Raw genomic sequence first — 26,904 nt, 5'->3', positions numbered from 1 at the left:
GTCACTTTTCTGCCCCCACACTCTACGGCCCCCGCCCCGGGGCAGTAGTTTCCACTACCACGAAGGGAGAGGTGGTAACGGACTCCTCTATCTTCCTGCCTGAGGTGGGGGCGTAGGAAGAGCCACATTCCAGAAAACGGTAAGAGACCCCGGCCAAGAGACGCAGATGCCCAAGAAAATCCGAGTTGAGGACATGGCGTCGGGGCGGGGGGGGGAGACGCGGAGCCCCCAGCCGCGGTGCGAGCGCGCGACTTTGCTCCCCGTCGCGCCGCCACCCCCAGGGCCTTCAGGGATGGCACGGGCGGGAGGGGGCGGGGCCGGCGCGCGGCAGCCGCCTTCGCGGCGGCCGGAAACAATAGTGCAGGAGCCCGAGCCTCGCAGAAGCGCTGCGGCGGCGCGCGGAGCTGGACGGTAAAGCCCCTGCGCCCTCGTCCCTGACCCACCTGCGTTGCGGCCCCCGGCCTCCGGCCCCGCGGCCTTTGCGCTCCTAGGCCCGCGGCCCCCCGTGCTGCTCCGCTTGCGACGCCCCGACGGACGCACGGAGAGACGGGCTCGGCACCCTGAGGAGTGGGCGCGCGCTCCCAACGCCGGAGACGGGGCGGGGGCCCGGCTTCCTGAAGCCGCTGAGGCCGGCGGACCGGCTGCCGTGGCCCTCGGACGCCTTTTTCGTGGGTAGCAGGAAACCTGGGACGTGGGGAACTCACGGCTCCTCCCGGCCCGGCTTGATCACCCCGCCTCTGGCGGTGCTCGACCCGCACGGTGGAGCCGCTGCCCGACTTTGGACGCGGGTGGGACGCCCTCCCCGGGTGTTCGCGTTTCCACGTGCGTTTCCTTGCCACGGATCTTCGGTAGGAAGCCTCACTACGCCGAGTTAGCGAGACACAGCTCAGGTTCCCAAGGAAGTTAGCGAAATAGTGTCCTGAACTGGTCGTTTTTCCTGCGCGTAACAGCGTTAAGTAGGTTGACAGCCCCCGGCAGCTGAAAAGGCCTTGCTGCTAAGTGCTTTCTGTGCGTGGTCTGGGCATTGGGAGTTTCAGTGGGGAACTAGAATCCCCGCAAATTGCTTTTCTTCAGATCCCCTCCTCAACCAAATGAAATATGGGACCAAAAAAACACTTAAACTTAGTGTCACCTATGGCAGAGCTTTAAGTTTTACTAGGCTTATGTCTTTGCACAATTAAAGTATGTTGAAGTATGTAAGTATGGCGATGCTTGTTTGATGGGGCTATTGCATTAGATAAACTGAACAAAATCCTCTTTTCCTAGAAGTTCCTAGTATTGCAGTAACCATAGTTCTTGAAATTGAGTAACTTGCCTTTTCTGTTTCTTAATAGGGGCACTATGAACGAAGAGGAGCAGTTTGTAAACATTGATTTGACTGATGACAACATTTGCAGTGTTTGTAAACTGGGAACAGACAAAGAAACACTCTCCTTCTGCCACGTTTGTTTTGAGCTAAATATTGAGGGTAAGGACAGTACAGATTTATTTTATGGCATGCTTTACAGTGCTACTTTACCTTGAACTGGTTTTAAGGTAAAACGAAAATTTCTTGAATGGTTGGAAATGGTGCCAAGTATGAAGTGTGGAAAGAAAAGTGTTTGTGGAAACGAAACTGAAGTTAGCACAGATACGAATTTAAATTTTTTTTCCCCCAGTATTAACCCCATTTTTGCTAATATAACAATGACTATTGACTGATAAACATTTTCTGGTTTGAGAGCTTAGGTTGTCAGATTAACAGACATTTGTGTGAGCCTGTATGTGGTTTCATATTGTTTTAATATTAAGAACTAACAACCATACATTTACATTGATGGACAAATATAATTTTATTCCTTTGTCCTACTATGATACTACGTGACTGAAGTGAGCTAGAACTCCTTTCCCCAATGCTATTGTATTATCTAGAAAACATTTTTAAGTTTTAGATAATCTTTTTTCAGTGAACACATTTTTAATTTTTAAAACTAAAAAGGCTTTTTAAATTTCTTAATATCTCTAAGAACATATGAAAAAAGTTTAAATAGTAAAGAAAAACTTATTGGAAGTGTTTGTTTGGATTAGTGCAGTCGATGTATCTATGAATATCAATAATTTGCCCCCAAGAAACATATGAGACATGTTTCTTTAATCTTGATATTGTCGTACTAAAACTCTAATTCTTAAAGATATTCGAGCCACACTAAAAAGAATCTTAATATTGGGCAATAAAAAAGTTTGCCTGTCATTTGAACTTTGAATTGATAATATCAGTAGAGATTTTGTTAGACCTTTAGATTTTGAGTAGTTTCAAAGCAATATTTCATTCTAGTTAGTATATATTTGAAAAAATTTGTTCTCTTTACTTTTTCTATATATTTAGGAGATATGAAATGTTCTTATAGTAAAAAAAAATAAGAAGAAAAGGAAAAATTAGGATTATCTACCTTGAGATTCCTATTAGGACTTGTTTTTCAGAAATTGTTGTAGGCACCAAATTAATATAGTTAGATATTCTATAGTAAAAGTCAAAATTATAACCATAAGTAGATTACTAAAAACATGTAGTGTTAATTATATGACATTCATCTTTCATTTAAGATCGTATTGATTATGACAGTTTTGCCATTATACTTTTGGAAGAATTGTAGTTACTGAACATGATGGAAGATCATGGATTTCCAGTGAGTTTCATAGAGTATATATAACTTTGACTTTAATAAGTAATTATAACTAATTTCAAGAGGATGATTTAAAAATATATAACTTTGACTTTAATAAGTAATTATAACTAATTTCAAGAGGATGATTTAAAAATACGATTCTTCTGTAGCATTTAAATTACCATGTCCTTAATCATGCTAGAGTGAAAGATTATAAATTTATGTTCTTTGGAAATAGAGTTGGCTCTGTTTATTCTTTACATTGTAAATTTTAATTTAGAGGGCAAAAGCATTAGAAATGATCCAGCTCAAACCTGTATTTTATATTGAAGAAAACTGAGGGCCAGATAGTTGGACTGTTCAAGGTTGCTGTAGTGGTGATGACAAGCTGTTGTTAAGTGCTAGGCATTTACTGTGACAACCTCCGTGCTGGGCACTACACTAAGCGCCTTACATGGATTATTTTATTCAGCTGAAAATAGCTCTTGGGATAGCTACTTTTATCCATTTTAAAGGTGATGGAACCTAACCTTCGAGACCTAAGAAATGCACTTTGAAGTTGCACAGCAATAATTGGCAGTCCTAGGCTTTGAAGCCTGGCAATCTAGTTTTATTTAGTATATGTGACCTTAATTCCATTGATCTATTGTCAATAGGTATTTCAGTTAGTTGATAGGGCTAATATTAAAAAACTATTTTTCCTGAATCCTAATTGACTGCCTTGCTATTCGGTCAGCCAACTTTTCCTAGCCAGTGATTCCTGCTAAATCATCACTAATGGTATTCATACAATGATAGAATTGTTCTACAGAAATCTAAACTTTCATAATTGCTTTTCTAGCTTTTTTTTTTTTTTTTGTATGCCTTTTAACTGGTTCTCAATCACTATATAGAGAATATGCATATATTCCTCAGGTACCATCTTTATAAATACTTCATCTCTGATAGCATTTCAATATATAAGCATGACATAGTACTACATTGTTGAAATAATAGTTGTCTTTTAAATTAAAGACAGTTCTCAATTTGAATTAGACTTATTTTATATTCTTTGTACACTCAAGGTTTATTTTTTATAATACCAATTAAACCTTTGTGAGAAAAATTATTTTAGAATTAGATTTTCTTCTAGATTTATCTGAAGTCCATTCTCAGTTCTTAGAAATATAATGTTTTCATGTTTACTATACTGATGAGCTAATGCATTGTAGCTGTTGTAATATCGTAAGATTATTTTTTAAATCGTAGAAATTTTATGGGGGAAAAGGGGGCAATGAGGGCCCTGAATTCCACAAAACTTTAGTTGTACAGATTTTTAGAAATCAATTTTAAAAAGTAATAATCACATCCTAAAAATAACAAGGTTTATTCTTTGTCTATGTCAGTAAACATTTTTAAATGTTTTTGTATTTTTCTTTGCCCTACTAAGTTCTTAGTACAATGCCAGTCCATAAATATTAGACTCTAAAAGGAACTTTTAAAAATGACACTTAACTTTACTAGTTTGATATAACTTTTTATAGAAGGGTAATGTTGCTGTTGCCTGGTTTCTTAGCTAACTAATTGCTAAATTTGCTCTAAAACATTCTATATTTTCAGCTAAGAGCCCAGTTAAAAATTCTCTTGAGGAATTTTCAGACTAGTTTTGAGTGCAGAATTAGGCTGGCTTAGAAGCCACACATTTGCAGTAAACAAAAATGTTATACCTTATAGATCATTGCTTACGTCAGACCAAAACTGGTCTAATCAAATGGCCTTTTGTTTAAAAGTCATATGTGTGCCTACATTTGTCAAATGAAGAGAAAAGAAGAAAGAAATAAAAAAGTAATCTTGTAGGAGATATTTCATATTCTAAGCATGCTCTAAATTGACTTTTTTTGTGACTTTAGAATAACTAAAAAGAAATGGATACCTACATTTTATATATGTACAAAACATAGGTGATATACTTAAAGGACCTAAGAAATGTACTTTGAAGATTCAAATCTTTTCAAATGTTCGCTAGATTTTTTTTGTACCTATAATCCACCAGTAAAATAACTTGTCTACTTTTAGGATCAGGAGACAGAGTCATAAACTTCTTAATACTTATGGCCTGTCCTCGGCCTTAAGATACTATAAACTTTTTTATGCATGTATGATCAAATGCACTAATATGCATCATAGTTCATTGTACTGAAATCTCAAGTTATTTACTGACCAAATTACTATCACATCCTAAGCTGTTGTGGCTGGGAGGGAGGTAGCCCAGGTGATAGAAAGCCAATAACGAAACAACTGTAATGTAACAAAGTCAGAAATAAGACTAGAGGGGGAAAAGGAGCCAGAACTCCAATATGTTACTTCATACTGTTTTCATTTTGTGCCAAAATGCTGTGCAAATAATTAGTATTTCTACCTTCCTCTAATAATTTGGATCCTTTCTATGAACTTATTTTATAAGATGGATCAGTTCTTCTTTGGCCAAGCAAAGTATCCAGTGTAAATTGATCTTGAGCTGATTAGTAAGCATTACTGATGCTTACTGGTCCATCTCAGACTGTGGAGTCCACCGAAGTCTTCAGTCTCCACTGATTTGCTGAACTTTCTAGAAGCCAACCCAAATTCAGATTCTTGGTAATCTTACCAGTGAGAAAATCTGTAGGTATTTTCTCTTGAGTAAGGCGGCAAACCCAATGCTTACTTTTAATCTCATTCTTCCTTGGTTCTCTGTCTTCGATATGCTGTTCACATAGTCTCTAGGCAGGGAGCAGTTTGAATCTCAATATTAAATCGTTAATTTAGTTTGGAAGTTAAGACTACTCGGTGTCTATCAACAACCCTTCCTCTGTCCTGCTTCTGACACTAGCATCTTTAGTAAAGGGAGCCACCACTTGTGATAGGGAAGGTGTATATAGGTAACTCAATCGGGCTTTAGCCTCTTTCTCTTGTTTCCCATAATGAACGAAAAGAGCATTTTTAAATATAAGGCCTAATGTGACTTTTGAACTTTAGCCCAGCTTTCTTTGATGTACTTGGAAATATAGATGCAAAGTTTTTTGTTTTTTTTTCTTTCCTTAACTGCCTTTTAATGTCACTTTAAATAAATTTTGAATATTTTTTAAATGGCCCTGATAACAAAACCTCATTATTTGGACAGAAGTTGGGAGGAATGGAAGTGGAAAGTGGATTAAATTGGTGCTAGGTTTAAATTATTTTAATATTTTAAAAGAAAAATAATTGAAACTAGGCTAACAACATCTAGTAAAGACATATGACTTAACTAATAACCCATATATGAGGAGCCAGGTTCCAGATTCTCATCCCTGTACTAATTATGGTGGCCTCCTTTTAGTTACTCCTAACTTTTCCCCCTTTTTAACTTTGTTAAGCTTCCTAATTATAAAGTATAGGGTGAATTTAAAATTTAGATCATACACAAATTTTGATTGGGAAGACATATTAGGAATTAAGTCTGGCTGATTAAAACACAAAATCCAAATAACGATGAAATAAAAAGCGACAGGTTCTATGTTATCTCATTTTGATGAATTAAGGAAAGTAAGTGGAGAATCTGGGTAGCTTATCCAAAATTCCACAGCTTAGTTCAAACTCAACGTGCCTGGTTCCAAAAAGCTCAAGTGTCTAAGTCATTTCTGCTTCCAAAGAAAATTAAGAATTTAGGAGATATTAAGTAACTTCTAGACAAAGTTAGAGATGAATTACACAAATGTGAATATTCAAGCAAGGAACAATATTTAGGTCCTAAGAGACACTTAATTTTTAAAAATTTCTACCCATGGCATCATTCGATTAACACACATTCCATGAAATATCTAAAAATACATATTTCTGATAACCCAAGAGAGTAGGATAACGCATTCTCCATATAGATTATAATCTAAACAAACAACAATTTGTCAGAAAAATAGTTTTTGGAACTCTGGATTGAATTGATGATCAGAGAGGAAGGAGGAACTAGGAAGATAAGGGGCACATACGTGACAGGGACAATCTAGTTGAGCCTTAGACTGACTTTTGCTACAGAATCGTGCAGGTTTCAGCTGGTAATGAAGCAGTGGTTGTAGCACTGCTGTGTCGTTCCAACCACCCAGGTGAGGGAGGCTAGCGTAGTATCCTGATTACTCATAAGGAATAGAGTTCTGCCTAAAGGGAGATAGTCAGTGCAAACACAAGTGAAAATGTCACACCAATCCTGGAATTGCACACCATCTCCGTTTTACTCATCAGCCCCAATATCTGATCCTCGGGGCACTTCCTAGATGGAAACAGGTGGTTTATGACGTGAGGTTTCTAGTTTTCTGAGTTTCTAGTTTAATGCACATAATGTGCATTAAACTTGGTAACATCAATCGAACATTTCAGAAATATTTAGAACATATAGAAAACTTGACCCTCTGTTGACATTCATATAAAACTTAAGAAAATTGTCCAGTGTTTATTACTGAATATAACATAAAGACAACATAACTTTGTATTTGTATAGCACTTTAAAGATTGGAGCATATGTTAATCTTCACATTATATAGGAAATTGTGAATTTCAAATAAGGTAGTATGTACATTAAAAATGTATTAAGTATTTAAAATCAAAGTAGATAAGTAACATTGCAGAATTTGAAAAACGTTATCAACTATGGTTCTAGTTAGAGTGGATTTAAATTATTCTAATCTAATTTGGCACACCATCTGTTAGGATCTTGATGGGGGAATAAACCCGTTGAACATTAAGCCTTGGATTTATAGTTTGTAACAAGGGAACCATGTGTTTATTTACATATTATTCTAAACTAGTATACCTATTTCTGGCAGCTTTTTGCCATTACTGTCTCAACTATAAAATAGTAAGGCAAAATAATGACTTGTGTGTACCCATCAAAATCTAATCTCAAAATAAAAGTTATGTAGTTGAGTTCATTTTTAGCAATTTTTAGACATATTCAATCACTAATGTTTTTCCATGTATTACTTAATTTATAACTTACACTTAATGTTCATTTCCTATGTAATAACATAGAGATTAAATTTAAAAGACAAATTTAAATTTTAAAGTAAAAGTACCTTCTAACCTCAAAAATGCTATACAGATACATTTAAGTGACATTTTTAATATCTAAAACTCATAACTGGGGGAATAATATCTATAATGAATTTAATGAACAATAACTTCTAGTCTGTTTTGAAAACAGCCCATACGTTAAAGAAGTTTGATGGTATTGGGAGTGTTTCAAAATTAACATGAAATATGCTTACTCATACTTCAGTTTTCCTATCTTCAAATATTAAAGATCTTTAGTATCTAAGTATTGGGGACAGTGTAAAATATTTTAAAGTTTTTATAGATAGATAAAAGGTAAAGGGGGTCAAATACATGGTGATGGAAAGAAATTTTAATTTTAGTGAACACACAATGCAATATACAGATGATGTATTATTGTACACTTGAAACCTATGTAATTTATTAACCAATGTCACACCAATAAATTTAATTTTAAATATTAAAAATAAATATTTAGTCAAAACAATAATAAAGTTTTTATATTCTTTCTATGTCCTCACTAACATAATGTTGCTAGTAATGGAATAAATACAATATAGATAAAATATAATGCCTATATCGGAAAGTTTTCCAGAAAACTCAAAGTTTTAAGCTACCAGTGTATTAATGAAATGTATCTGATAAGTATCAGTAAGTATCTTGAGAAAGAAATTAAAACCTCAAATTCTGTATTCATTTGAGACTGGAAATAGAACAATTTCATGCTTCTTAGCCTGTCTTTTCCACTACCCACTCTCCTAATTTTATTTATGTCTCCTCTTTGTTTTACCTTATCCTGACTCATCTTGCCTGCCTACAGTTATCTCCTCTGTGATGTGGCAGATTGACCAAAAAGATGATTAGAGTGGCAGAAATGCTAGTGTCCCCTATATTTAAAAGACAACAAAAATTCAAGGGAAAAAACTTTACTCTTTCCCTGAAACCATCGTTCTTGAAAGAGCAGTGTTCATTCAAGGTCTCCTCTGTCTCTCCCAGCTTTTTCTTCAGCACCCCTATAATTTGCCAACCTCCTTTGCTTTCACTAGTGACCTCCTAGGAGGCAGTACAATAAATAGTTTCCTCTTTTTGCCATTTTCAAGATCTGACATTTAACATTGCTCTTCCTTAAGAAACACTCAGCTTCCTGGGTTCTGTGATAAAATAGCTCTGGCCTGTTATTTCCGCCCACTTTTCTGGCTTCTTTCCAGGTTTATTGCCTATTACTGGTCCTTAAAATGCTAGGGTTTCATCTAATTAATTCTGTTCTTGTCTGTCTCCTCATATCATGCTCATTTCTTTCATCGCAGTGGCTTCAACTATACGTCTGGTAAGCTAATGGAATTCCCCAAGTATGTTGCCAACCCAAGTATGTCTTCTCAGTGCCAGACCTGTATACTTGACCTCTCGAGTCAGATAATCTGCAGGTCTCATGAAGTTAAGTTTCTCAAACTAAATTTATCTCCTTACTTCCATATACACTTGCATTTTGTATTTCATTCATCTTTGGTTCACATGGAACTCCAGGCTCCATGTCCCAGAGATGTTGATTCTGTAGGCCTAGAGTCGAGTCTGGGAATTTTCATTTTAGCAAGATTCCCAGCTAGTTTTTAATGTAGGTAGGCTAAGGACCAAACTTTGAAAAACCACCCTTAGTGAATGAATGGTTCCAGATTCTTCAGTACTTTCCATGTAGAGTTGTGTAGGTACTGTGATGAATTAGGGCTGAAATCTTACCTAAGCTCTGCTTTTCAGCCTATGTGCCCTGCTGGCAGGGATGGTTTTCCAGTTTGCCTTTGCATATTGGCCAATGGGCTAGCAGCAGCCCTATCTGTTACTTTCACTACTTCCCTCCCTCCCACTGTCCACCCACCTTCTCTCCAAGTAGTCTGTCCCTGAGTCCTCTTGAGTCTCTAATCTATTTCCTGCTTTCCATTCCCACTGCTTCACCTTTGTCCAGGCCCATATTCCTTCTTACCAATATTACCTCAAGACCCACTTTAATTAGTTGCATAGTCTTATCCCCCTTTCCCCATCACTACCCCACACCCCAGTTCTCAATTAGTATCACCAGAATTTTAAAGTACACATTTGGTCATGCCATTTATTGATTCACTGTCTTAGTACTTTCCATTGATTCCTTGCTATTTTCATCAGGTTAAGATATTAACTCCCTGACATGACACATAAGACATTTCATGGTCAGGTACCTGCTTAACTGGCCACCTTCATCTTCCATTACCTCTCCAAAGTACAAGCCAGTCATATGTGCCCACTCCCTCCAGTTCCCACCGTTTCTTTCTCATTTATTTAGTTCCCTCTGTCCTACACACTGTTTACTTCTCCTTCCTCCTAGTATGTAACTGCTTAACTTTTTGAGTACATGTATTTAATAGAGGTGATGATAAATATCATTGCCTGTATGTTCACAAGGCTGCTGTGAGGAGCACAACAGATGTTGATAATAGGAGCTTTTTGCTAAATACAGTTTGTGATGCAAATGTTAGTTTTAATTTGAATTCAAGTAAAAAAGGGTTTGCTCTCATCTTAAAAGATGAAATAACTACTGAAAAGATTGCTATGATTGGTTAGTATATTAAACAGCTTCTCCACTGACAATAATTTGATGTTTTATGTACATGGAGGTTTGACTTTATTCTGAGTTTACCTTTATATAAGTTGGTTTCAATAGGTTTTTCTGCTCTAGCTGCCATTATTTCCATCATGTAGCAGCTACTCAGCACATCCCTTCACCAGTTTCTTTGTTTCTTATTAACAATAATAATTGTGTTCAGTTCTCAGTGTCTTTTTCCCTCCCTCTCTTTGGGTCTCCAAGGATTGCCAGATAACACTGTAATGAAGTTATGATTTTTATATTGGGGGAGGGGACTGCTATCATTTAAAGGTTAAATACTTTTCTTTGTGAGATATATTGTTAGCCTAAAAAAGATTCTCAGTCTTAAATTCAGAATTTTAGCTAGTATGTGTGTCTTTTGCCATTTCAGTATCTTCATCTTTGTTGTTTCACTTAGTTCATTGGAACATACAGTACAGTACATAAAGACTAATTTGTTTTAGACTGAAGAACAATATGTTCTTTCCCAAACCAAAATGTATTTCTTCATAGGCATTTTTTGTTGTTCATTGAAAAAACAAACTATGCCTATTACAGAAAAATCAAAATACAAGAAGCAAAAAAAAATTAAGATTCATAATCCTCCCATCTACCAGTAATCTCTTAATATTTTTGGTTCTAAATTATTTCTGCAGTAGAGAGACTGAGTGTGTGTGTATGTGTGTATGTAGTGCATGCATGTGCACACTTGTAAATTGGGTTCAGTAAATGAAAGCAGGCTATATACATTTTTTTATAACTAGCCTTTTCATTTAATATGTTAAGAACATCTTTTTCATGTTCATATCTACCATGTTGATTTTTTTTAAAGGTTGCATCCCATTATACCATTATTTAACCAGTATCCCATTGACGAATGTTTAGCTTGTTTCCCATTTACCAGTACTAAAACATTTTTATGTGTACATCTTTTTTGCATGTCTGATTAAATTCTGATTCCACGTAGCTTAAATTCCCAGAGGGAGACTTTTGGGTCAAAGGTGTGTTCCAGTTTGCAGTCCTGTCATTTGTTATGATGTTTTCCATTACTACTGAATTAATAACATGTAATTAACCATTTAAAAAAATCTTTCTATAAGGGAAAATTTTTATTGTGCACCAATTCTACACTTGTTTAGATCAAAGTTGTTTTACTCTAGAGTCATTAAGATGCAGTTATAACACATAGTCAAAATATTTCTCTTAGTATTTTGCAGTATGATTGGTAAGTTACGATTGTTTCCCATCAGCCTTAATTTCTACTGTTACTTATAGCAGTGATTGAATTATAGTGTCTTGAAATTCACTAGCTAGTATATATTAGGTGCTGCTATAAAGCATTTATTTAAAGAATAGTCAACTAGAATTTCAGGAACGGTGGTTCAAATGTATGCAAAGAAGTTGAAATGCAAAACTGGGATTTTAAAATAGCTGCAGGACAGCTTTTCATTTTTTCTTACTCTTAAGAAAGTAAATCATGCAGAGCCTTCACAGGGCAGAGAACAGTTCCGCAGATGAAGGACAAAGAGTTTACATAGCTATCACGTTTCCTGCAAAACTCTTAAGTTTACTTTGTGCTGTACCCCATTCATCTGGTGTTACTATGAAGACATTGTTTTCATGCTCTCTTTTGTATAAATAATGTGTCTCTTTAACCTTGTTTATCTTTAGGAAAGATTTTTTTCTGGAAATTAGGGTCTCTGCGTGCTACATATAAGTGGATATTTAAAGCTGATAATTCAATATAGTTCATTTGAGTAGCTTTTTAGGAGTGTTATGACAACCTCATGCACAAAAATTTTTAGAATGTCAGTACATTCAATTAGAGCTATTTAAGGGAAAAATGGAATGAGTGTTACTTGGGTCAGATTATTGGTCTGATTTACATTTTAAGTACTAGAAAAACAAATTTAACTTTTTATAGTCTGTGCTGCTGTGAGCTTAATATTTCGCATTAGACCATCAGTAAGAACATGGAAGACCATGGATACCTTTCGTCGTGTTCTCGTTGTAAATACCCTTTTGCTTAATAAATAACCTATGGACATACTGCTCTGTCCAGTTTGGTAGTCTAGCCACAATGTGGTTATTCAAATTTAAGTTCATTAAAATTAAAGTTAAAACTAGTTCCTCGGTCACACTAGCCACAGTGCAGCATATTAGCATAGATATAGAACATGTCTCTTGTCACAGAAAGTTCTGTTGGACATTGCTGGTTAAAAACCAGGTAGCTACATTAGGGGGTAGAATTGAGTGTGGATTGTTATTTTTGTACCCTGTCAGTAATAAACAGTTGTTATGTAGGTGTATTTCCCTATTTTCCAACTGTTCAAATGCAAAAGTAAAATTTACTGAGGTTTTCTTTTTTGACAAGTCACTTGTAATTTATATGTCTCCTAACAACATAAGAACTCAGTTCTACTCTGGCTTCCTTGGTTATTTAATGTTGAAATTTACTTTTTAGCATCTTTCTGAACTCTTTGTTCACTGAAATTTGCCTTTATAATTCGCTTATTGGATTAAGCTGCTTTAACTGCTTAACCCTTCCCTTAAAACACACAAAAACTTTAAAACGGAATAAACATCTCTAAGCTAAAATCTGCTATCTAAAGACCACCTGTTGGTTTATCTTTCTTTAAGGCAACGATTCTCAAAATGTGGAAAAACAGGTTGCTGAATCCATTTGTATTTTGGCTTGGTGTGGTTGCCAGCAATTCCATCTGCTAGCAATGCAGAGATAAACAATTACCTATTACTTTTAAACAGTGTGTTGGGTACTTGAACATGACAGACCCTTTAATGACTCCTGAGTTACCTAAAGGCATGAGGGGGAGAGTAGTGGGGCACTCTTTATCACAGTACTCACTACTGCACATAGGACAACCAATAAAAATTTCCAAGAGGTAGAAGCCTATCCTATTGTAGGGTTTAGAAAGGAAGTAGGTACTTTTTTATCTTTGCCTTCTCACCTTTGGTTTAATCTCCTACCTTTAGTCCATGACAGAATAGACAATCTGAGTATCCTCCTACTAAGTGTCTGTGATTGGAAAAAGGTATAATGCTAATAACTCTTATTGAACATGGTTTGGCTGCTGCTGCTTGTTCATCAGATGAAGAATTGCCTGGTCAAATTGGGTGTCAAAGCGTCATTGGAACAAGTATTTACAAGGAAGCAATCCAGACCTATATCACTGCACAACCTTAGTATAGTACAAGTGTCACTAAACCGACATGGCTGCAGAGCTTGCTAGGTCACAGGTACCTACACACTCATGAAGGAAATGATAAGAAATGTTTTGAATTGAAGAGCACTTGCCCTATTTTCAACTGGTAGCTGCTTTTCACTACTAACCAGTTGCTGCTAGATCTTAATTTGTTTTAAGAGAAACCAAGAAATTAAAAATTGTAAGTGGATCTAATTTTTTTTCTTTTAAAATACTTGTAGTCTATTAACAAAACTCGTCTGCAGTGTGGATCCAGACTCGAGGCTATGGCGATGCCACTCCACTTAACCGAGGTTTTCCTCAATTCTTTTGATCAGAAATGGGAATCTGATCCTCAAAAAGAAGTGACATTTCTATCCTTTGAGTCTTAGTACTGCAAAGTTCAGCTCTTCTCCCATTTTTACAATTAACACTTGCTTAAAGAAATTCAGGATTACTTCTTAATGTAAGCAGCACATAAACATTCAGGTGTTTGTTCTCTTAGCAACCAAGATAAGATCACGATTAAAAAAACACCTCACTCTTGGAAAATTCTTTAAGCTGGGCAAAATGGGAGCCTTCGTAAAAAAAGACTTTAAAGCAGTACTGTGTGGATTGTTGCACAAATTGTTGATCGTGTTTGAAGGCAATATGTTTAAAATTTCTCTACAGCCACAGCATGTTAACAACCTTGAACTTAAATTATAACTAAATTTTCTTGCCTTATTTAAATGTTAAGGAGTACAGAAACCCACCATTTGGAAAACCAATACTGCCAGTTTTCTAATTCTGTTTCAAGTTTGAAGTTAAAGTGCTCGCTCTCTTGGAGCTTTCCAGTCTGTTACCCATGTGTTAACGTATATTATGGCTTTGTTTCCAGCTACTGGTCATTATATTTGCTCTACCTATGGAACACCAAATTATATGAAGCCATTCGTTTGATTGGGAAATGAAATAGAGTAATCGGATTCAAAATGAAGTCTTATCTAATTGACAGAGTAAACACACATAAGGCAGTCAGATGATATGATTCAGGCATGTGTGAGCTACGAAGCCATGTAGCACGAGTGTAGTCAGCGGAAAGACGGTGCTGTTTGACAGGACCAGCTGGTGACCCATCAGAAAAAGGTAGCTTACCTCATTACCACCAAAACATAAATAGAGTAGTCTTCAAGAGGATGGGGGTGGGAAGGATTCTGGTCAAGATGGCAGAGTAGTTAGTACTGGAGGGCCCGAAGTACAGCTTTGTGACTTAAAGTCTGTTTCTTGTTCCCACATGCTACTGGGTGTTTTTTTATTTGTAACTACTACTACTTTGAGTAAACCATTCAATAAAAAGAAACATTACTTGAAAAAAAAAAAAAGGCAAGAAGGAAAAGCCAAGAATAGTGGGACATGTGGTAGAACTAAGTGTCTTGGTGTTTGTGGCTGTGTTTTAGTGCCATTTGGAGTATCATCTTAGGAAAAAACACATTAACTACCATAGGCAGGTTAAATGTAGCCACAGGAGTAATACTTTAAAAGGGTGACAGTGGTAGATAGACAAAAGTATCTACATTTGAGTGACTTTTGATCTTTTGGTTTAATAACCAAGTTTTCTTATAGTAAATTGATCTTAAGGAAGGACTTAAAGAATAGAAATGATGATAGCATGCCAGATGGATTAGTGGGAGGGTTCTCAAAGTATGTGAGAATGTTATAACAATCAGAGATGAAAGTGGTAAACGATAAAAAAAGAAAGAAAACTATTGAATAGGAACAGCTTAACTTTTTTTTAAATACCACTGTTAATACAGAAATATACTGCCTATGTAAATTTCTAAAAAAAGCCTCTATCCAAAAGAAACTAGTACTTTTTAAAATATTAGCAATTATGGTTGCCAATTAAGGTCTTGGTTCTGTATAAAAATGACTTCATGATAAAAAAAAAGTTACATGGGCATCTTTGAAATATGTTTTTAAGAAGTTTTCATAATAGGCTGTCAGTTATATTGGCCTTCACATTTTTATCAGTAAGCAAGTGTAGTGCAGTTTTTGTTGAACTGGTTTGGAAATGCCTTATATCTCAACTCAAAAGTGTCACCTCATTTAGTTACATTTAGGTTCATTCCCTTTCAAAAGCTGCTGAGGAAACAAATTAGTGCTCAGAGCCTTTTACACTTATAAATGCAATTAAAATTGAAAAGTCAGTTGGGAAACTTGCTTGGGGTCTCTGAAAATAGCAATGGTGGTTCCTCTTATATTCAAACTGATGAAGTGGAAAAACAAAATCACTTCAAGAGATTTTTAAATGGTATGCATACTGCTGATACAAATTAAGGGGGCTACTTACATTCTTTTCTAGATTAAAAAGTAATTTGTTCAAGTATATGAAATAGTCAATGTGTTATATTTTTAAAAAAATTTTTTGTGTCCCTTGCTACTGCATGAGATATTTTATACTGTTTATAAAAGATACTTTAAAATTGAACTTTAAAACTCAGTCGTTCTAAATTTTTAGTGAACTAAAAAGATAGAGGGATAGATCTAGACGAACGAGCTATAGTTTACATAAGTCTTTTATATTCAATATGTAAATTTCTACTAAAAAATGTATAATTGATTAGAAGTTCCTGATTTTGCTTGGCAGATTGAATGATGCTACAGGAATGCCATCTCTGTACCATTGCCACTCATCAGTTCTTAAGATCAGTGGCCCATTAAACTAAATATAGGAGTACCTTCAGTGGATGCCTTTAATTAACCTCTGAGCAGCCTGGAAAAACTGCACATCATGATTCCCTTGCTAGGATGGGCACAAACATTTCATTGCAGTAGCCCTTGCATGGTAACTGGCAATAAGTTTTGGGTTAGTTTTTTAATATAATTTTATTTTTCCTTTATTCATTTACCCACTTTTTCTTGAGTACTCACTGTGTCAGACACTACGAGGATGCATGTAAAACAGATATGGGCCCCTTTCCCACAGAACTTTACTTTCTAACAGGAGCTAAAGGCCTGTGAAGAGGCAATTGGAAAACCTAATTCAGATGTATCGATTAGGAAAGGTTTCTTGGAGGAAATGAGAACTAGATAGGAAATGATGATCATCTAGATAGTGTGGCAGCCGATGGTAATGAAATGAGGCAGAATTTGAGATGTCGTAGTGCTGGAATTTATGAGGGGAACAATCTATAGACAGCAAAACATCTCGGAAAGAGGAGTAGTGGGTGCTGTCAGAGATGACTCCAGGTTTCTTCCTTAAGCGATTGGTGGCCCCAGACTCAGGAAGAGGATTTGGTTTGGGGTTTGGGTGATGATAATGAAGGAAGAGGAGTTTATTTAGGCAGGATAAGTTTGAGGAGCCTGTGGGACATCTAAGTAGAAATGTACACTGTATTCAGAACTCTTCTTGCCCATGACACTTTTTCATTTCTTTTTTAGAGGATTTTTCTACTGAATGTCTAAAGGAATCTAAAAATTTTTATTGCATTTATGTATTTCAAAGTAAATTGAATATTATGATTTTGTGATTTGCTGTTCATCTCAACCGATTATGAGTATATAATCATGTGCTTATGTGGGTTTCTAGCATTCTTTTGGGGATTTAAGTAAAAGTTAACAGATAAATTATTTCTAGAGAAATAAAGGTTACATTAGAATGAATTACTAAAAAGAAACATTGAATTATAAAAGCTTTAACTTTAAAAGCCCACATTTTTAAACAGACATCTATTCTATTGTTGAAGCTGTAGGGTACATCAGGAAATTGGTTGTTTCATATAATTTTTTATCATTTTTAACACAATTTCTGAAGTTCCTAAATTTTTTTAAATTAACAGAATTAATTACTTTGTGTAGCCTAGCTTAGAACCCTTTTTATATAAAGAAATTCTGTACAGACTTCAAGAAGACTCTTCTAATTTACTGTTTAGATTCAACTAAATTATTGCTACATGAATTAGAGCCGGGGCAATCGGATGAGAATGAGACCAATGTTTCAGGGGACTGGCCAGCCATCTGTTGGCAACAAGACCTAAAAGATTTTCGAGTCAAGAAGCTCTTCAATACATTTTCTAAAGCTAGTAAAGTAGGCAGGTTTCAAGTTCTCTCTGCCTACCTGCTGTGTACCCAGAGCAGGAAGTATTAGACTCATACAGCAGAATGGAGCTATTTATTTGGTTTATTACATTTCACTATCTTTTTTGTCTTATTTATGACCTAAAACATACATAATAACAAAACTTAATTTTTTTATTCTAATCAAGGTTTATGAACTTTTTATATTAATTTACCTAGTTTTGAATATGTACACTGGGTTATCAAGTAGAACTTTGAGGTTTTACACTTAAGTACTTTAAACTTTGCTGGAAATTTGACCTAATTAGAAAATAACTGGTTTTAAAAATATACATACACAGACAATTGCAGTACATGTATCAAATAAAATGTATATGAAATTCTGTTAAGTCCAGTTTTTGTGCTCAGTGGAAGAAACAGGCTGAGATACTTGAGTTTACCTCTTGAGACCAGTTGGTCACATATGCTTATAATGTCAATGTTCATGTGTCCTCACATAGCTTGCTTGTGAGGGAACTGACAGCTCATTTAGCACTAGTTTTGGCAATCGCAGCAGGTCCCACCATTGCCTGATGTTACATCGTTTAGCGATGTATTAATATTAGCAAAATTAATATTCACAAGCACTTTTATACCTGATTTAGTACCATTAAAGTACAAATACTTCATTATCTTACTCTTAGCCAGAGTTTGGAGCTCAATTAGTAAAATTGTTCCGACTTCAATTTTTAAAACAAAGGATGAAATACAGAATGTGTTTTTCTGATGAAGCAGCTAAAATTTTTTTTTTAACCGAGCACCTGAGTGACTCTCCACTTACTCTGTTTTCAAAGCTCAGCGGATTTCGTGGTTGGTTCTGGCAGGCATAATCTTCAGCCCCATGTCCTTTACTCACCTTAAGTATAGAAGCACTGCTGCCTGACTTTAACAGCATGGCTTGAACTTAGGAAAATGATCTTAAAGTTTTGATAAGCATAAAACAGAAATTGAAAACATTTTAGATGCTTTCTTTTCATACTTAAAAAAAGTCTTTGACTTTTTGAGGCTTTTATTAATGTGTATTTTTCTGGTTCTGGTTTATCTTTCCTCAGTAAAAACATAACTAATAATTTAAGAACATGATTTACTATGGGTTTTTTTTTTTGGTGGGGAGGATTGTCAACCATTTCTCTTATTGAGCCTTATAGAAACTTTTGCGAGTTTATACTTCAGGAAGATTATGAAGAAAGCATTATGATATAAAGGCAAACATTCTGTAAATGTAAATTGCTGGTTCAGTAGTATTTTTATATTGCATGCAATAACATGACTTTGGACTAAGGTTAAAATTGAATCGTTAAGTCCTTCAAAAGGCTTCACTGTTCATAAGAATTTAATAATAATGAATATATAGTTATGTTGAAACAGAAATTAGTCCATATCTTATATTATTAATACCAATATTCTTTAGTATTTTTCCTCTAATTTGCAAATTATCCATGACTCTTTGTTTTACTTAGGCTTTGTATATTCTTAATGCAACTTATAAAAAAACAAAATTTTCTCGTCTCCTATTCCTTGTTTTGTTTTTTATAGGAGTACCAAAGTCTGATCTCTTGCACACCGGATCATTAAGGGGTCATAGAGACTGCTTTGAAAAATACCATTTGATTGCAAACCAGGATTGTCCTCGATCTAAGCTTTCAAAAAGCACTTACTATGAAGAAGTTAAAACCATTTTAAGTAAGAAGATAAACTGGATTGTACAGTATGCACAAAATAAGGATGTGGATTCAGATTCAGAATGTTCTAAAAATCCCCAGCATCACCTGTTTAATTTCAGGCATAAACCAGATAAAAAGTTACTCCCGCAATTTGACTCCCAAGTACCAAAATATTCTGCAAAGTGGATAGATGGAAGTACGGGGAGCCTCACACACTGTAAACAAAGAATATTGGAGCAGAAGGAAAATACAGACTTTGGACTTGCTGTGTTACAAGATTCAGGTGCCACTTTATGCCACAAGAGTGTATTGTGGCCTCATAGTCACAACCAGGCCCAGAAAAAAGAAGAGACAATCTCTACTCCAGAGGCTAATGTCGAGGCCCAGCATCCACATTACAGCAGAGAGGAATGTAAGTGAAATGGGACAAAGGTGAAGTTGGGGTTTTGTTGAGTTATTTTACATTTTTATGTATGTCATGTGTCAAGAATCTTGCTATAGATTTATAGGTTTGGAAAATTAGAGTATTTAAATGACAGATTCACCCTAGGAAAAAAATGAGATGTCTTAAAACTTTCCATACTCCTCTGTGTTGCCAAGCATTGGTATTCTACAGTCCTATCAATTGTTTCGTGTTCCAAATTTTTAAACTAAATGGAATCAACAAACTGAACTGAGAAGTTCAGGGTTAGTTTAGTTTAGAAATACCACCTCAGCCATCGGCTCACACACATTGTCACTAATTGGGGTTGGTGTTTCGAAAGCAAAACTCTGACATTTTACTGAAGGCCAAAGGTATTGTGTTATTTTAAAGTTGGTAAAGTGACTCATTCGATTTGCATCTACAAAAACTCACAGAAGCTGAGATAATTTTAATTGACTTCAAATGATTTTAGAGCTAGAAGGGACCATGGGGATATTTTTATACAACTTCTTGTTTCTACATATGAATCGTCTAAGGTTATTTAACTAGATAGACAAATTGATTTTTCAGACTGTTTCCAGAGTACTTTACAATAGTGTTTTCCAAACCGCAGATGATGGACTGTGTAGCGTCTAGCAAAATCGACTAGATAGGTAGTGAATTACACTTTATTTCAGGTGGAGGTGTACCAGGAGTGATGTAAAATGTTTCTTAACGTGGGTCAAGGTTAATTGGAAAACTCCACATTGTAGGACTTAATGAATCCTAGGATATTGCTGAATGTTATATTGGCATATAAGTACAAATACTATTTTTTATAGGATTATATGTTAATGTTGTAAGCAGCTTTTCCCAGGTTGTGGTAATAATGAATATATTTTCATGTTTCAGTGAATTCGATGACTTTTGGTGAGGTAAAGCAACTGAAAGCAAAGCTCCGACAGCAAATACAAGGTAAAGAATCGGTGTCAGTGTTTTCTGCATGTGAAAATTTTCATACAGAAAATCTCTTATTACAGAATACCATTAACTTTATCCGAACTTAAATTTGGAAATGGGATTAGATCCTGTTAGAGTTTCCAGAGCAAAAAGAATAAGAAAACAACTTCTTTAAGAACTGGTGGGGGGGGAATAGATATTTCTTCTTTAAGTGAAAATGGAGAATACGACTTAATCTCTGCCTTCTTACTAACATTTTTTTGACTCCCTGCTATTGTGCCAGGCACTGCGTCAGGTAACCCCCTTAATAGTTCTTTAAGGCAGGTATTAGCCTTGGGTTTTATTGATTTTTGTTTTTAAATTATGAACAATTTCCAACACAACAGCAGTAGGAATAGTATACTGAACCCCTTGACCCATCTTCAGCAGCTTCAGCTGTTATCAAAAGCATAGCTAATTTTCCTTCATCTCTCCTTGTCCCAACCCCACCCCCAGCATGGATTATTTTGAAACAAATCTCAGACATATTGTTTTGTCCAAAAATACTTCAGGATTTTCTCTAACAAACACCTTTTTTAAGGCAAGCATAACCTAATCACACCAAAAAAAAAAAAAAAAAAACTTGTAATTCTTTAACATCATGAAATATGATGCTAACACCAACAGTTAATAGTGTTCAAATTCCTCAGTTGTCTTTTTCTTTTTTTTTTTCACAATTGATTCCTATTTTCAGGTAAGAAACTGCACTTCAGAGTAATTTACAGAGTTCATGCATTCAGTCAGTAACAGATTACAAGAGTCTAACCCCTGTCTTTTTAACTCCAAAGCTAGTGGTCTTTCTTGACCACACAGTCTCTCAGAAAAATAAAATAACAATAATAGTAATAACAATTTACATTTATCAGGTATTTATTCTGTGGTAAGCACTTTGCAAGTATGATCTTATTTAATCCTCATAGTAACCCTATGAGGTGCCTACTCTCATTTTCAAGATTATACATAAGAGGAAATTAAAACATAGTTTAAATTACTTGCCTGGGAGTCATAAGACTAGGAACAAGGATTAAATATTCCAAGTAGTCAGATTCCAAAGCCTCTTAGAGGAGTTTCCAGACCTCGGTACCAGTGGGCACTTACTTGTCATAAGTCATATTAGATATTGACTGAATTGCATAGTCATTGCTTATGACTCTTAAATTTCACTAGAGGAATGCCATAATCCTGTTGGCTATGCAGAATACACACATCCTAGGATGATCAAAACATAACTTTCCTTGGTGTCAAATCACTCATTACAGACTTCACCCAATGCATTCAATCAGGATGCTAGAAGTATAAATCACAGGATTAGCTTTCTGAGTATTAATATTGAACTACTTTTTAAATCTTTACAGAAGTTTTTGAAAAGTTAACACACCAAGTACAAGAAAAAGATTCTTTGGCCTCAGAGCTCCATGTCCGCCACATTGCCATCGAACAGCTTCTCAAGAACTATTCCAAGTTACCATGTCTGCAGGTGGGGCGGACAGGAATGAAGTCACACCTACCCATAAGCAACTGAACTACACTTACATTCACATCCTATGCCCTGCTGTTGACTGGACTGCCAGATGTGCAAACTTTGAAGAAGTTAGGGTCCATTTTTTTATGGTCATTAAATTTGCAAAGCTTAAAGGCAGTATTTAACATCTTTTTCAAATAAAGCAGATCATTACACTCTAGTCTTCTAGGGTTAAACATTCTGGTTTACTTTGAGAATCTTTTCCCAAATAATTTCTAAATGGCCCTCCCTAACTTTTAGCACATGTGACTACTTAAATATACTGTTACAGTGTGATTTTATTAAACATAGTTTAATGTAATTCACCTTTCAAAACAATAGGTTAATAAACTCCGTAGATTAGTCTGAACTAAAGATAAATTTTAAGGGGAAATGGAATTCATAATATCACCTTATTTATTATGAGCAATATTTTAATATGAAAATTTTATATATAAAAATGCTATTTTAGGTACCTTTCCATTCTCTGTATAAATGTATCTGAATGGCTCTGTATATTATATTTACACTTTCATGTGTGAATATGTTACCCATATTTCAGATCACTGCATTTTATTCTCTTAATACACTGTTTTTACAACTATTATCTTGTTTTCCAAAGAGAAATGTATTTTGGAGTAGAAATCTAGTTGAATTATTTGACTTCTCATAACTCTTAAGAAAGAGGAATTAATAACTTTTTAAAGCAAATATACAAGAAAATAAAATATTTTTCCTAATAAAAGCAGTTCTAAGTTCGTTTAGGAAGAAAATGCTAATCTAGCTTTTGTAAGTTAACTTGTCTTAGTAGAAGTAAAAGCCTCTTCTATTTCATTCTAATGACTTTGTTAGAATTCGAACAGTAAGTCAAGCCTCACTTCCAAGTCAAATGTAATATCTTCAAATTGAATGCACTGTGAAATAATTGTCCTATCTTTGAAAAAATTAGAATTATTTTGTGTGCCACTTCGGATAAAGGTTCAAGGATCCTTAAACTGTCCAAATTCTGTTATCAACATCATTGAAATTAGTGCCCAAAGAAAGCATTGTGAGGTATTTTCCTAAACTTCAGAATCTAAAAGGAAAGAGAAGACTGCTTGACACAGAAAAACAAAACTCTAATTCAAAAATAGCCCATTTTAAAAAGAATATTCATATAGTTATCTATGATGTTTCCAAAGAGTTCTGAACTAATAGGTTGTCTCAAACAGCTGCATAAGTTTTCAGTAATGTATTATAGTAAAAGCTGTAACATTAAAATGGGCTCTAAATTCTGTTCTCAACTGGTGCTTAGAATGTATTTGTAAGTAAGGTCCTTTGCTTGAAGAATCTACAGAAAAGCCCAGAACTTGGCAGCTTCATGCGTAAAGATGTGAATGATTTCTGCCATGAACATGGCAGCCTGACCCAACCTGGGTCACATTTTAATCTTGAACACAAACAGTATTTGACTAAGCAAAGGAACACCTCAAACTAGTGGAAAACAACTTTTGTATTGCTAGAGTGTATTAAATTTGCCCGAGAGTATTACTTGATATCTCATTAATTTGGGGGGTTTTTGGTGTTTTTTTTTTTACTTTGAGATCTGATATAACTGCTTTTTGGAGGAAGCTTTTGGAAGATGGTTTCAATTTCTCTTGATTCTTTGAGTCATCCAACATGAATTTAAAATCCAGGGAGTTGGGGAGGCATTGCCTTACTTTTGATAAGCTTTAAATTGAATGTGTGCAATATCAAAATCTCTATAAATTTACAAGTTGAATAAAGGCATTTCTGGATGATGCTAGTGAGTATCTTAAGTGCTCAGATGTCATGGTCACATTTTCAAATTTGACTTCACTCTTTTGGCATAATTCATCAAGAATGTTACCAGCCAGTGTGCTTGCACACATTTGTGCTTCTATTTAGATCAGTTAGGGACAGCCATCAGGGCTTGGGGTGTGTTGCACTTGTTCTCAGTAGTAGCATATTTCCAGAATGTGAACCATATGGTGCAGCCTTGAATACAACAGTGTTACCCAAAGAAAGTATTCACTTATTTCTTAAAGAATTTCTGGCAAATATGTAGCTTTACTAATGACTTTGGAACAATTGGGATTGTGCCTGTACCAAAGTCTTAATCTGGGATTCTGATTTATTCCATTTAGATATTTCTACTTAAGCTCTTCAGAGGAAAGGTGCTCTTAAAAAATAACCTGAGGTGCTGATACTCACATTAGTACTTTATTTGGATGAATATTCTAGTAAAAAATTATTTTAAGTATTTTGCACAACAGTTTATCCAAATGTTTGATAAACTTATTTTGTATTCCAATGTTTTCTTGATTGAATATGTAATTCTTGTATGTACTAAAATAAGGTTAAGGGACAGTTGAGTTCTACTTTACGATAATATCAAATACCACAAATATTAGTTACTAGGCTATTTTTCAGTACTTTTTGAAGAAGTTTAGAAGAGAATCTCATATACCTTCAGTTTCCAAAATGGCAAAACTGACTACAAATTAGCCATTAGTAATATTTTCAGAGCTTATGTGATTAAGGGAGTGAAATACACTAATATTTTTTCACATTCGATTTCATAGTTAGACAAATTGAATTGAGTTTGAAAAACTCAGTTTGAAGTCAGAAGTGATTTTCACCACACAGGACTGTTCTCTTTAAAAATTAAAGTTCAAATCTGGTCTTTTATCATTCTTCGATCCTAGTATTTAACACCCTAATTTATTTTTTTAAAGGCATGCACTTAAGATACAAATAATGGATGATGCAGGCAGTAAAATTCATAGTGTTTTGTTCCATTATGTAGTTTCTGATGCACAATGTTAGGGCAAAGAAATGTTCTTACTTTTTCAAATTATATGCTCATTTCACCACAAAGTGCCCATTTTTATATGCATTTGAGGATTATTTTTGAAATAAGTTCACATTGGAAAGTGATTTCAGAAATATAATCAAAATACATTCTATTTTGTTGGCATCTTGAGATTTCTTGGGTTTTCCATTTTACCATATTCTTTACCACTGAAAATAGTTTAAAGTGCTTTCTTTTTTTGTTTATATATTTTTTTACTTTGGTGTTTTTACTCTTGAGGCTTGTCAATTTTTGCTAGTTTTTTAAAATTAATTTTTTATCTATTTGTGCATTTTAATGTTTGCCAGTTTTTGTTTTAGAAGAAGCTTGCATTGTTAATGTTGTAAAATGTAATAAAATGTATATGCTCTAAACTTAATAGGAACTTAATAAATTATTTGTTTCGATAAGAGGTTCAGGTTAGTGTCCATAAAATTAGGTTATATGACATGAAAACTTTTAAATGGTACAATGTAAAGTTCTTATAGTGTTATTTTTTCCTGATTGATGCCAGTTAGTTTACTGACAGATGTTACTGCTTATGCTAAAGTAAGGTATTTGAGTATTTTTAAGTACTTATTAAAAAGTTTAGTACTCTACAAAATTCTTTAAATATCTTTTGTTCAGATGTGGCTGTAAAGCAAAGATAATTTCATTTCAAAGTTTGCATTTTTAACTTTAGGTTGGTGGAAATAATTATTTGAGAAAATTTGTGGTAAAAATCAGTAAGAGATAAAACTCAACAAGTTACTCTTGCCAAATTAAGTTTTATGGTGGTAGGGTGAAAGTTTATTTACCTGAATAATAAGGTAATAGGGCTCTGGCACAAGTACAGGTATCTTGGAGGAGGGCTAGAATCCAGTGTTTGGAATAACAAGGTTCTGTGTTGCATCTCAGTATTTTCATTCACTTCATCCTTTCATAATTGCCCTTGTTATAATGTCGCCTAACATTATTAAGCAATTTGGTCATAGCAAGTGAGATTTTTTTTTTTTAGCATCTAATTTGTAATACATACTTTTCCTATTTTTAGCTTGAGAGTCCAGATTACTAATGCATTTTAGTGATATTGAATAATCCACAATTTTACCAATGTGGGGAAAAAAAAAAAAACATGGAATGAGTATTACCCTCCATCCTCTCCCCAAATATGCTAATTGAACTTCCCTCCCCTTCACAACGCAAAGGGAATTTTAGTGAATATATATTTATTTCTTTCAAACGTGTAGTGTTTATTTCCATTCTACTACCTCCAAAAGAGGCCGTTTAGAAAGTGTTCAGTGGCAACTTCTGTTAAAGCCATTCCTCCTTTTATAATCTGTATGTATGTTAACCTTGCTTTAAATCTGAGTAGTTTATGCTGTGGTCATTGCACTTAATCTCTCTGATGTTAGAAATTTATAAATTGTGCCAAGATGTTTGGAATAAGAAAATGCAACTGGTAAGAGCAGTGGTAAAAAACAAGTTGGTTTCAAAAAGTTTATTTAGACATTACTTGGCTATTGACACATTTAAAGCTGCAATAATTTACATATTTATATTGCTCTGCTTTGGAACTGTAACTATATATGCTTGTCCACTATTTTTAATTTTACAATAAAATAAATATTTTGTTATCCGTTAGTTTCAGTGGATATTTTTAATAGAACTTTTTTTAATGGTTGACCCGAATAAAGGGTTTTGTTTTGCAGGCTTAAGGAGTCTATACTTAGAATTATTATCTAATGGTTCTACCTTAATTTCTTGTGAGAATCTTTCCTTGAAACTTAAGTGAATATTCTCTCTGTCCCAAGAGTCCAGAAGCAGGTAATAAGATATTTGTGAGTTACTGTATATCTATGTAACTTTTTTAATTGGATTGTACTTTTACAATAAATATACAAATTTTA

General features: G+C 34.8%; 1 protein-coding gene across 4 annotated transcripts; it reads left to right on the top strand.

Annotated features, from left to right (window-relative positions):
- CUNH21orf91 (chromosome unknown C21orf91 homolog) lies at positions 1-26,904 on the top strand. 4 transcript variants are annotated; one of them, XM_039857331.1, is made up of 5 exons: positions 1-139; positions 1,335-1,468; positions 19,131-19,670; positions 20,574-20,636; positions 22,016-26,904. In XM_039857331.1, the coding sequence occupies exons 2-5, from the start codon at positions 1,342-1,344 to the stop codon at positions 22,180-22,182; spliced, it is 897 nt and encodes a 298-aa protein (XP_039713265.1). In that variant the 5' UTR covers positions 1-139; positions 1,335-1,341; the 3' UTR covers positions 22,183-26,904. The 4 variants fall into 4 exon arrangements, with proteins under 4 accessions (XP_039713265.1, XP_039713263.1, XP_039713264.1 ...); XM_039857329.1 differs by lacking the exon at positions 1-139 and adding an exon at positions 310-411; XM_039857330.1 differs by lacking the exon at positions 1-139 and adding an exon at positions 696-848.

Source organism: Pteropus medius, unplaced genomic scaffold (genome assembly GCF_902729225.1).
Source record: "Pteropus medius unplaced genomic scaffold, Ma_sr-lr_union100, whole genome shotgun sequence".
NCBI classification, from domain to species: domain Eukaryota; kingdom Metazoa; phylum Chordata; class Mammalia; order Chiroptera; family Pteropodidae; genus Pteropus; species Pteropus medius.
Note: the sequence above shows the minus strand (reverse complement) of the source record. Positions and strands in the feature narration are given on the sequence as shown.